This window comes from Muntiacus reevesi, chromosome 6 (genome assembly GCF_963930625.1).
Source record: "Muntiacus reevesi chromosome 6, mMunRee1.1, whole genome shotgun sequence".
NCBI classification, from domain to species: Eukaryota; Metazoa; Chordata; class Mammalia; order Artiodactyla; family Cervidae; genus Muntiacus; species Muntiacus reevesi.
In genome coordinates this window covers 48,168,057-48,179,278 of record NC_089254.1, presented here as the reverse complement: position 1 = coordinate 48,179,278, position 11,222 = coordinate 48,168,057, and the positions used below count along the sequence as shown (strand labels likewise).

Sequence of the window (11,222 nt, the reverse complement as noted above, 5' to 3'; positions counted from 1 at the left end):
CTACCCACCAGAAAATGTTCAAAAGCTCTCAGAAAAAAAAAGTACTCAAAATCACAGAAATTCTGTTCTCACAGAAGTGTATATGGAAACATTAAAAAATACATAGCCACTTAAACATTTTATATAAAAATTAACATTCTTTTAGATATAAATGAAGCAGGTTTCTACACATTTAAGCTTATAACTGAAATTCCATTTCCATTTTTTGTTCAAAAAGAAAAAAAGTAAAGCAATGAATAGATATTTAAATAGAAAGTATCCTATCTATATCCCTCAAACTAATTTTACATATGTATGTGTATATACATTTACAATATGTTTATATATGCATATAAATTTTCAACCAGTATGTTTATATGGTATAGCAAAATAACCATTACTTTATGTTAGCTATGAAAATAACTATGACTTAAATGACAATTCCCTTTTAATGTCTTCCTTTCTTCCTAAAGATAAAAATAAAATCCTTTGGGCATTTTTCTTTGTTAAAAGTATACAACCTAATCTTCTCCTATGAGAATCTAACAATCTGAAGACATGAAGACAATCTATGTATCCCCATGTCCGAAAACTCACTGCATACACACCAACTGTGATGATAGACCCAAGATGGCAGAGTAGAAGGTCAGGGGCTCATCGTCTCCTGTGAACTCCAAAATCACAACTCGCTGCTGAGCAACCGTTGACAGGAGAATGAAGGATCCCGCCAAAAAAGGATACCCCACATCCAGCAAGATGGCTGGAGGGGCAAAATTACGTTTCGAATCGAACCCCATACCCACCAAAGATGCTTGGAGGGCTCAAACAAAACCTTGGGCTCACCAGGGGATGCCACAGAGTCTGAGCCAGACCTGTCTTTGAGTCTGAGTGTCTCCTGTGGAAGTATGGCCTGCCGCTGGGGCAGGGGCTCTGGGTGCAGCAGACCTGGGTATAGCATAAGCACTTTAAATGCTAGTATAATGCAAAAATTTTACCTGTTTAGATTTTTATTTGATCAGCTCATATTTAGGTATATCTTTTTACTGGTCTTTTTAAAATAATTTGCTGTTCGTAAAGTTGCTACTGCTGTCTTTGTATTAATGTCATGTATTTGAGGAGTATTGGTAAGTTTTTGTCGAAGTAGCATTAGAATAGAGCACAGACAAAGCAGCAAAAGCCCAGAGAAGCAGAAACTACATTGGCTTACAAGTTATGGGGTCTGGGTTTAATCCTATATGGTTGATCATACGCTTTGCCCAAATAGGACCATTCAGGGATGTGTCCATTACTCACCTGGACAGGAGACTGGGATGAAAGATGTCAACCAGGACTGGCCAGGGAAAACTGGGATTGAATATCATCTCATTTGGGCTTGTCTCTGACCTTAGTGTGACTCGTTTCTCTAGAGGGAAATGAACTGAGTTATAGCAGAGAGTTAACACTTTAATCTTATCCCAAGAGCACCTTCTTTGTAATTCCCCTTTCCCTGAAAGGGAAATCAAAAGAGCTCATGAAGACAATGTCAGGCCAAGAAATACTCTATTCCTACCTTGGATTTGGCCCTACACTCCAGGTGGGACCTTTGCACACCTGGACTGGATCATGTGAAGCCATGAGGAACATGCCTAGTTGCAAACTCTAAGACTTGGGAGCAAAACTGGTGGTCAAAGCAGCTCTTTTACCCTTTGTGCCCTAGGTCCAGGCCTTCATCCTGGCATTATATGCCTTATCATTCAATGGATGAATTTAAAGCAAGTCCAAGGGAGAGAAAGAGTTTTTGTTTATGACCTGGAACTATGAAAGAAGACTCTTGAGAGTCCCTTGGACTGTAAGGAGATCCAACCAGTTCATCCTAAAGGAAATCAGTCCTGGGTGTTCATTGGAAGGACTGATGCTGAAGTTGAAACTCCAACTTTGGCCACCTGATGCGAGAGTTGACTCATTGGAAAAGACCCTGATGCTGGGAGGGATTGGGGGCAGGAGGAGAAGGGGACGACAGAGGATGAGATGGCAGGAAGGCATCACCGAATCAATGGACATGAGTTTGAGTAAACTCCGGGAGTTGGTGATGGACAGGGAGACCTGGCATGCTGCGATTCATGGGGTCGCAAAGAGTCGGACACGACTGAGCGACTGAACTGAACTGAACTGAAACCACTGAGGACCAGATAGTTCTCCCTAGGAGCCCTGACTACCAGCTGTGTAGACCAGGAGAATTTCAAAGGAGGCTGAATCTTGAGGGGGAAAAAAAAAAAATTAGACCCCTAACATTGTGGTCTAATAAATTGGTAGGGTTGCTATAAATTTTCAGGCTAGCATGTATAAGAAGCCCAGCCTGGGGCCTGGCAAGTAACAGTCAGTGAACATTAGCTATTATAGTCATGTTTTCATGTGGTCTTTACCTGGTCATCTTTTATATGTTGCTGTTTGACAGACTCCTATTTGTTGTCTTACTTTACTTACTCTTCCTGGAAAATATCATGCATCTTCATAGCTCTAACTAATTCTTCTGTGCTAATGACTCCCAAATCTGCCTGTTCCCAGAGCTTCCTCACTGACCTTTCAGCATGGACAGGCATCTTATGTCCATAAGTGAGTTTCATAGCTGCACCACCCGCAGTTGTCTTGCATTTCCAGTCTCGGTGAATGGCATCACCAGCTGCTTGTTGCCCAAAGCCAAGATCTGGTGCTCATCCTTGACTCCCAATTTCTCTACCTGTCTCCACCTGTCAAAGATGCTGCCTGCAAATATCTAGAATATATTCTCTTTTCTTTGTCCCCATCTCACAACACCCCTCATTTCTTGTGTGGATTTTTGAAATAGACCCCTTTCCAGTTTCTCTCTTACTGGCTGCTTACAGTTCATTCTGCCCTTTGCAGCCTTGCATCTGATTGCTTGTTTCTCCCCTTCTTATGACTCCTTATTGCCTTTTAGACAAAGTCCACACTGCTCATAGTTGATGTGATTTTGTCTGCCTGTCTCTAAACTCCCTCCACAACTGCCCCTGCTTACCAGGATCCAGCTACACTGAATTTATTTGGTTCCTCTAAGGCACCTTGTGCTGTTTTGCAGAGGCTTTTTCACATGCTCTGTGGCTGGGACACCCTGCTAGCCCTTCACTACTTGCCCCTCTTCATCATTCAGGCCTCCACTTACACCTCACTTCTTCCCAGAAACCTGCCCCGATGCTCCGGTTATGAGGAGCCCTCCTAGGTGTCTCCTGTACCTCCATGCCTGTCACAGCTTTGTCCACACGAGAGAGAGATTCACCTCTTAACTTGTCCACTTCCCCCACGGGCTTGTAAGCTCCTTGAGGGCAGGGATGAGTCTCTGTGGTGTTTCTAGAGCCTAGAGCAGTGTGGGGCATGTGGGTGGTGTTCAGTAAATATGGACTGAATGAATGAATGAATGAATTGATTAGTTTATTTAAATGAAAAAAATAAATTGTTCATGTGTAATGTGTCGTGAAGGCAGCCTTGTGATCCACACGGGTTTCACCGTTTGTCATGAGCACGCTGAGCGTTGAGACGCCTGAGGAGCTTGGCTGGGATGGGTGAGGGGTGCAGCTCCCTCCCTTGGTTTCTGGATCACAGACCCTTTCCCCACAGTGAGGTGCCCTGACTTAGTCTATCATCTCAAGCTCCTTCACTGCAGTCTCACTGTTACTCAGTGTTATCCAAACTGATAGAATGCTTTTGGAATGGAGACGTATTGGGAATTGTTTGCTCCTTAGATTGCTTATAAAATAGTTTCCTTCTTTACACATCAGTAGTCAGGTAAGCTATTTTAGAGAGCAAGCTAAATAGCAGAAATAGTGGCCTTTTAAGTTGAAAATTTGTCCTGAAAAACCTGTAGAGTAGCAAAACAAAGGTCTAAAGGAGTTGACAGAGTCTTATCTTTGTAACTACCTATCAATGGACTTCCCAGTCCAACTACACTTCACTTTCCTTTTTTTTTTTTCCCCATGTTTCCTTGTCACAAGAACAAACTCTTGCTCTATAATAACATTTCAGAGTGCAACAATTGCAAAAGTCGATACTTTGAAGAAAATGCCTGGTCCTTTTCAGACTGTAACACATTTTTTAGTTTGATGTGTCGCAAAATAAAATTTATTCTTTGTAAATAGAAGTTTGGAAGTATGTATGATTTATCAGTTCAATCACAGAAAGCTGGCAAATGCTTTTTTCCTAAAGTTCTTTATATCCACAAACTGTGGATGCTTTAAGTTATTTGCAATGCTAAGTTGGAATGAAAATAATTAGAAATGTTGAGATTCCATATATTTAAAATTCACTTTAGTTTGAACAGACTAAGCTAAAGTTTATATTTGTTTTTAATCTATTGAAAAATGGTTTGTGGCAATAGTGCAAATAACATAGTATACACACACACACACACACACACACACATATATATGTGCATATGCATGTATGTAACTATAGGTATTTACTTTTAAAGGATTCTGCTGTTAAAGCTCACTAAAATTATATGATTTCTGTACCAAGTTCCCTTTCAGTCTTTTTTTTTTTTCCAATAGCACTTTTCTCTTTGAGCAATTATTTCCCACTTGTTAGTTTTCTCCACATTTGAACCATGATTTCCTTCAAGACAGGGCCTGGTGTTATTCATCTTTGAATTCCCAGGTCTGACATAGGACCTAGAATTTAATAAACTCCCATTAAGAGTATATTAAGGAATCTATTACTAAGCACCAAAAAAAATCACGAGGTTAATTTAAGCCATTCTTATCAGCATGTGGAGTTGGTAATAAGAGCTTTGTATCTTTTCAAAACTAATTACTAGTCTGTCTTGCTTCCTATTTTCTCTCTAAAGCCTATCACCATATCAGGCAGGAAATAGGTAATTAGTACATTAAATATTCACTGACTTCAAATTTAAAGATTTACTAACTTAGGTTCACCTTTCTCTAGTGAATATGGTTTTAAAAGATTTTTTACTATACTTGGTAGGGAGTTAAACAGTGAGAAAGAAATGTGGCAAAATGCACCCTGGATTAGTCTGCCTCTCCGTCACTCATTGCATAGTTTTATTCGCTATAACAGTGCTATATATTTAGGTACTTGTTTACTGTGTTAAGAAGTTCCATTTGGGTAAAAACTACAGACTTTGTTCAGCTCTTTGTCACAGGAAAATACAAAGTATAACTCACTAAAGTAGCTTTCCCAGTGTGGCCTTAATAGATGAGGGTATGAGTGGTGTAAATCTACAAAGGGAGAATACATACTGTGAAACATTCTTAGCAAAGTCCTAACCCTGTTACTAGGGGCATGGTGTAAATCATTAGTATTGTAATACTTCCTGCTAACTTGCCTTCTGCGGTAACTTACAAGGGGGAAATCTTACAAATCATGCTGTCATATCTGTGAAGTGTTTCAGTGACCAGGCCCATGACTCGGAATTCCCCAGGTTCTAACAATACTAATACTTAGGGTGGATTAGGTGCTTACCCTGTGCTACACTCTGTGGCAAAATCTTTCCACAAATTATCTCATTTAATCCCCATTATAATCCCCATTACAGTCTATCCTATTATTTTCCCCATATTTCCCCAGTGAGTTAGGTGAGACTTCCAGTAACACAGTTGACATCGTCAGCAAGGGAGTGGTGGAGTGCATACTGAAAGCTACTCGTGTGTGACTTCCAAGTTCTAGTATTTTATCAGTAGTTTTCTTGATGCTTAATTTGACTTTTAAAAAATTCCCCAATATTTCTGATTCATCTGAAGAAAATACTGACAGTGTTAAAAAAAAAAACTTCTTATTTTATACTTTTTAAAAAGAGGTTTTATAGAATCTTAAAAATGAGAAAACAGAGGTATGCAGATGAAGTGACTGGTATTAGATCATGGTCTATATTGGCAGAGCTAAACCTAGCACCATTTACCATTTGTCATTCTTCTTTAAATTTGGATGTTTTAAAATCATTCATCAAAGCCATGTTTGTCTTGTTGGGTCAGCATTCTAGGGGCTCAGTACACATTTGTTGAACAAATGGATGGATGTTTTGAGGCTGGCAGTGAGTCCAGCAAGGACACTGAGCTTGTGTCTTTATGCTCAGGAAGCTGACGGTCTAACGAGGGAACTTGCACCCATGCTTCTGGGACTGTGTGCCTGACTGGCCTAGCAGCTGACCAGGAGTATTTGGGAGGGTACTCCATGCTAAGCTGTGGCACAGACTGAGAAGGTCAAGGTGGAGAGGGAGCTATAAGCTGTGCGTTTAGTGCTACTGGAAGTAAAGGTAGAGAGGCTGGGTTCTGAGTGCCTGGTCTGCCATGTGAGAGAGTTCAGTTATTCTGTCAGAACAGCCCCTGTAGGTTTTAAAACAGAGAAACCATAGGGTCAAACCTCTATTTTAGAAGGGTTCCTGTGGGGTTTTGGGATGACAAATCAACTTGAATTCTATAGCATGAAGCTTAAGAGATAATAATGGCCTGGATTCAGTTGTTATTCAGTTTAGGGTTAGTGAGAATGAGTAAGATTAAGAAGTATTTGAAAGAGGCCTGGGGCTGGAGATAAAGGTGAAAAACCATTCGCTTATCAGTGGTAGTCGAGACCCTAAGAATGAATGAGATATCGGAAGAAGTGTTTGGAGAGCTGGCAGTGAGGAAAACTAATATTCAAGAGACAGGAAGAGGGAGAGTTACCTACACATGATAATAGGTAGAAATGGTTGGAGAGGGTATGGTTTCTCATAAGCCAAGAGATGTTTGAAGAAGGGGAAAAATGTTCTGTGGTCTCAGGCAGTAGAGGCAATAGATACGCACTCATTGTTTAAGATTTTTAGATGACAAAAGGGTAAATATTAAATAATAGCTAAAGAAAAAGCTGGAGGCAAGTGAGGGGTTTGTTTTTGTTTTAAGAAGGGAGAGATGTAGCAGGTTCACAGGCTGAAGCCAATGAAAAGCGCAAGCTGAAGAGAGAAAAAACCCAAGTCCTCCAGCTCCTCACTTGAGAGAGCCCTCATTCACATTCTCAGCTATTCAGAGCCCAAATTAGCTTTATGTTTAAAGCTACTTTAAGAATACCTCAAAGTAGTCCCCTTTGTCTAATTAATGTGTTTACATTCCCTGCCTTCTCAGAAACTTTTCAAACATTGATGAATTCTCACAGAGTGAGGCTGCTTTAAAGAGAAATCCAGTCAAGGAGTATTGTCTACAATACATATCATGGGCACATAGTTAATATTTACTGAACAAACACAGTGATGTGGGCCATCTCTGACTTCATCACTGAACTCATGAGAGTCTGTCTTAGGCCATTATCTCTTTCTGCCTATATTACAGGTAGGTGGGAACATATCTCACCTCCCAGTACTAAATCTCAAACTTCCCAAGGGCAGGATATAGTAGTTTATGTATCTCTTTAGCTCTCAAGTACTCAGCAACACTTGGCAAAAATATGTATGTCAATTCACATTTATTTGAATAAGTGATATGATGAGGCAAGATTTCATTTTTGTTTTATTTTGAAAGAATGGGTTTCTGTATTTCATTTGCACTTTCAACCTATTTTTTTTTTTCTATCTAGCTTAAAAAAAAAAAAGCCATTGACCCCAACAGAATTATCATATTCTACCCTGATATCTAGGTACTTTTAAATCTCCAGTTATACACCGCTAGTTTTTTTGGGGGGGGCGGGGGTTGCCTGTACTGTGCAGCCTGTGGGATCTTAGTTCCCCAACCAGGGATTGAACTCATGCCCTCTGCAATAGAAGGTTGGCTTCCTAACTACTGGACACCAGTGAATTCCCAATATATCACTATTTTACATTCAGTTACTTTTACCTCATAGTTTGATCACTTTCTTAAAGTGAGTTTTTTGTTTTTTTAAAAAATTAATTAATTTATTTTAATTGGAGGCTAATTACTTTACACTATTGTAGTGGTTTTTGCCATACATTGACATGAATCAGCCATGGGTGTACGTGTGTCCCCCATCCTGAGCCTCCCTTCCACCTCCCTCCCCATCCCATCCCTCATTGGCTTGCCAGTTGATTTTTTTAGTGCTACATTTCATTTTCTATTATTGCAGAGCAGAGAATGGAAGGTGGCATAAAAGACTGTTAGGATAGAGTAACTGCATTCTATATATATGATCTTTTCTTTATCTATTATTATATGATCATATCTTCAGCTGTGTTTACTTATCTGTGTATGTCTTTATAAACCCTACACTTTGCCAGTCATCATCTCTTTAAACCCTATTACATGACCTGGCACAGAATAGGAACTCATTGAAAATCTCATGAAAGACAAAGTACAGAACTGAAATATTCTGTAGACCAGGGATTTAGAACTGCCAAGATCATACAGTCTTTTGTTCAATTAAAGCCAAGCAGCAAGAATGATGGTGGTAGAGGGGAGTTGGTATGAAATTTAAACTTTTAGAACTCCTGTGTGTCTTTTCAGATTGTCAGCCTCTTAAATGTTTTTAACCCTGTAGTACGTGAACTATCCCTCCTAAGCATAGCATTTTTCCTCTTTTCTGCAGGTCGGACTCAGATCTGTGATAGAGCAGTTTCCTGGGAAGCTTGATTTTGTCCTTGTGGATGGGGGTTGTGTTCTAAGCCATGGCCACAAGCAGTTGATGTGCTTGGCTAGATCTGTTCTCAGTAAAGCAAAGATCTTGCTGCTTGATGAACCCAGTGCTCATTTGGATCCAATGTGAGTTTCAGAATTCCTGTCATTTACTAATACAGGGAGGAGAATGAATCATTGAGACCTATTTCATATTGACACAAATTTCCATCAGGCTGTCATGTCTGCAAGCAGACCACCCTCTAGATACAAAGTAATTGCCCAATAGAAAAATTACCACTTGACATGAGTACAGGTACTTATTTCCCAGTGTAAGAGCTGTGTTTTCTAAGTATAATTTTAGAATTTCATACAAACTCTTCCCTCTTATCACATGGTGAAATATTTAGTTACACAGGTGTAATTGAATCCTTATGGTTTTCCTTACTATCCCATTTATACCATAGGAAATATTTATAGCACAAAACAAAGAACTACTAGTGATTATACATAATTAAAAACATATTTATTTGGGAAATTTTTTTCAAGTTTTTTGAAATTTTTCCCCAAATATTTGTCCTATTTATTTATGAAAACTTAGAATCTATGCTATGGTTGGAAATGTGATTGTAGCTGACTCTGTCTCTCAACATTATGTTAAAAGGATTCAAGAAAAGAGAAGTAATTTAAAGAATTAAATTGATAGAACAATAGGTCTGTTATCAAGGATAGAGACAGATTATTAATGTTCTGTGGTATTATATATATATTTTTCCCTAGAACATACCAGATCATTCGAAGAACCCTAAAACAAGCATTTGCTGATTGCACAGTAATCCTCTCTGAACACAGGATAGAAGCAATGTTGGAATGTCAACGATTTTTGGTGAGTGTTTATAATTTACCTTAGATTTTATCTCTCCTTTGATTCTTGATAGCAATCTTCTATGTGATCATTCCTGTAAGTCACAGCAATGTACAAGCTCTTCCTTATAACTCGTGTCACACAACCATCCAGCTTTACTCCAAATACCTACCTGCCCAAGTTTCACACTTTGATCTGAGCAACAAGGTGAGGTTGGAATTCAGCAAATCTAAAATAGCAGCTTATCACTAAGTTACATTGATAAATTAGAATATCTATACTTATTGAGTCTTTTATTTGGGGATTAAATAATAAAAAAGACTAAGTCCCAATGCTTTCAGAAACTAAATCTCCCTTGGATGTGGTCCAGGCCGGGCCTGAGTTGTCTTGCAATCTGATGTATGATTTCAATGCAGTTGGCAAAAGGTTTATTTCATTTTTAGCCATTATGTGGAGCTCATCTTTGTGCCTCTCCCAACTACCTTCTTTCTGTGCTTTCAAAACTGCCACAGATTCTTTCAAGTGATGTGTACAAATTCCTTTGAGTTTAGTCAGAAGGAAACTCTGGGGATGATATACTGCATCATTTCTATTAAGAATTTTGAGGCTCCTCGAGGTAAATGTTTTTCTTAATGAAGGATAGTTATTACCGTTATTATTACTAAGCTTCAAGTGATAAATTAGGGGGCTGACTCGCAACCTCTTGCCCAACCGTGATCAGGTTCAGCTTGAACATGTGAAGGAGGCGCAGTAAGCTCATGCATGTGGTGGTTTAGTCCCTAAGTCATGTCTGATTTTTTGCGACCCTATGGGCTGTAGCCCACCAGGCTCCTCTGTCTGTGGAATTTCTCAGGCAAGCATACTAGAGTGGGTTGCCATTTGCTTCTCCAGGTTATCTTCCTGACCCAGGGATCAAACCTGGCTCTCCTGTATAGGAGGCGGTCTCCTGAATTGCAGGTGAATTCTTTACTGACTGAGCCACCAGGGAAACCCAAACTCAGGCATACCCTGACCAATTCCAAATTATTAAGCTTTAAATCCACTGTTGAAGACATCCAACTCTTTATGGTGCTGTGGACTTACGCTTATTTTTAAGGTTAATACATCAGGGATCTAACATAAATAATTCTTGTTTTCAAAGCCCACTTAGTTCCTCTAAAGTTCTCTGAAGAAGCACATTGTTTAGTACTGTACCAATTAAAAAAAAAATCTTTCAGCTTCTAAGTAGAAAATTACAGCTAATATCACAAGTGGTAGAAGCTCTCTAAGGCAAAAGGACTCAGCAGTGAGATGAACAGCCCCTGACTGTTCAAACCATGAGCCTCTGGATGCTGTGTTCTTTCTGGCTTTCCTCCTCCTCTGAGCTGCTGCCGCTCTTGTCTTGCTGTGGCCCGCCCTGCCTCCTTGTCCAAGGTCTCACTAACGGCCACTTCCCTAGGTCATAGAGGAGAACAAGGTGCGGCAGTATGACTCCATCCAGAGGATGCTGAGCGAGAAGAGCCTCTTCCGGCAGGCCATCAGCCCCGCAGACCGCTTGAAGCTCTTGCCCCAGCGGAACTCGAGCAGGCAGAAGTCTCGGTCTAATATCGCTGCTCTGAAGGAGGAGACCGAAGAAGAGGTGCAAGAGACGAAGCTCTAGAGAGCAGAGCGAATGTTCGCCTGGGACGGCCACACAAGGGAGTTGAAGGGGAAAAGTTTCTGCCTCAGAAAACAAGGAGGAATGATTTTTTTTTTTTTGGAAAAAAGAAGAAGAAATGTGGGTAAGAGGAATTAAGGACACTCCCCTGGGCCTGGATCCATGGCTTCCTGGCAGTGGCCAAATTATGTGACAGGGACTTCAA

General features: G+C 40.0%; 1 protein-coding gene across 1 annotated transcript in view; it reads left to right on the top strand.

Annotated features, from left to right (window-relative positions):
* CFTR (CF transmembrane conductance regulator) overlaps positions 1–11,020 on the top strand; it is a 197,247-nt gene extending 186,227 nt beyond the window's left edge. The window contains exons 27-29 of the mRNA XM_065938474.1: positions 8,491–8,663; positions 9,297–9,402; positions 10,820–11,020. Of these exons, the coding sequence (XP_065794546.1) occupies positions 8,491–8,663; positions 9,297–9,402; positions 10,820–11,020 (480 nt within the window). The remainder of the gene's footprint in view (positions 1–8,490; positions 8,664–9,296; positions 9,403–10,819) is intronic.
* The last annotated feature ends 202 nt before the right edge of the window (positions 11,021–11,222 follow it).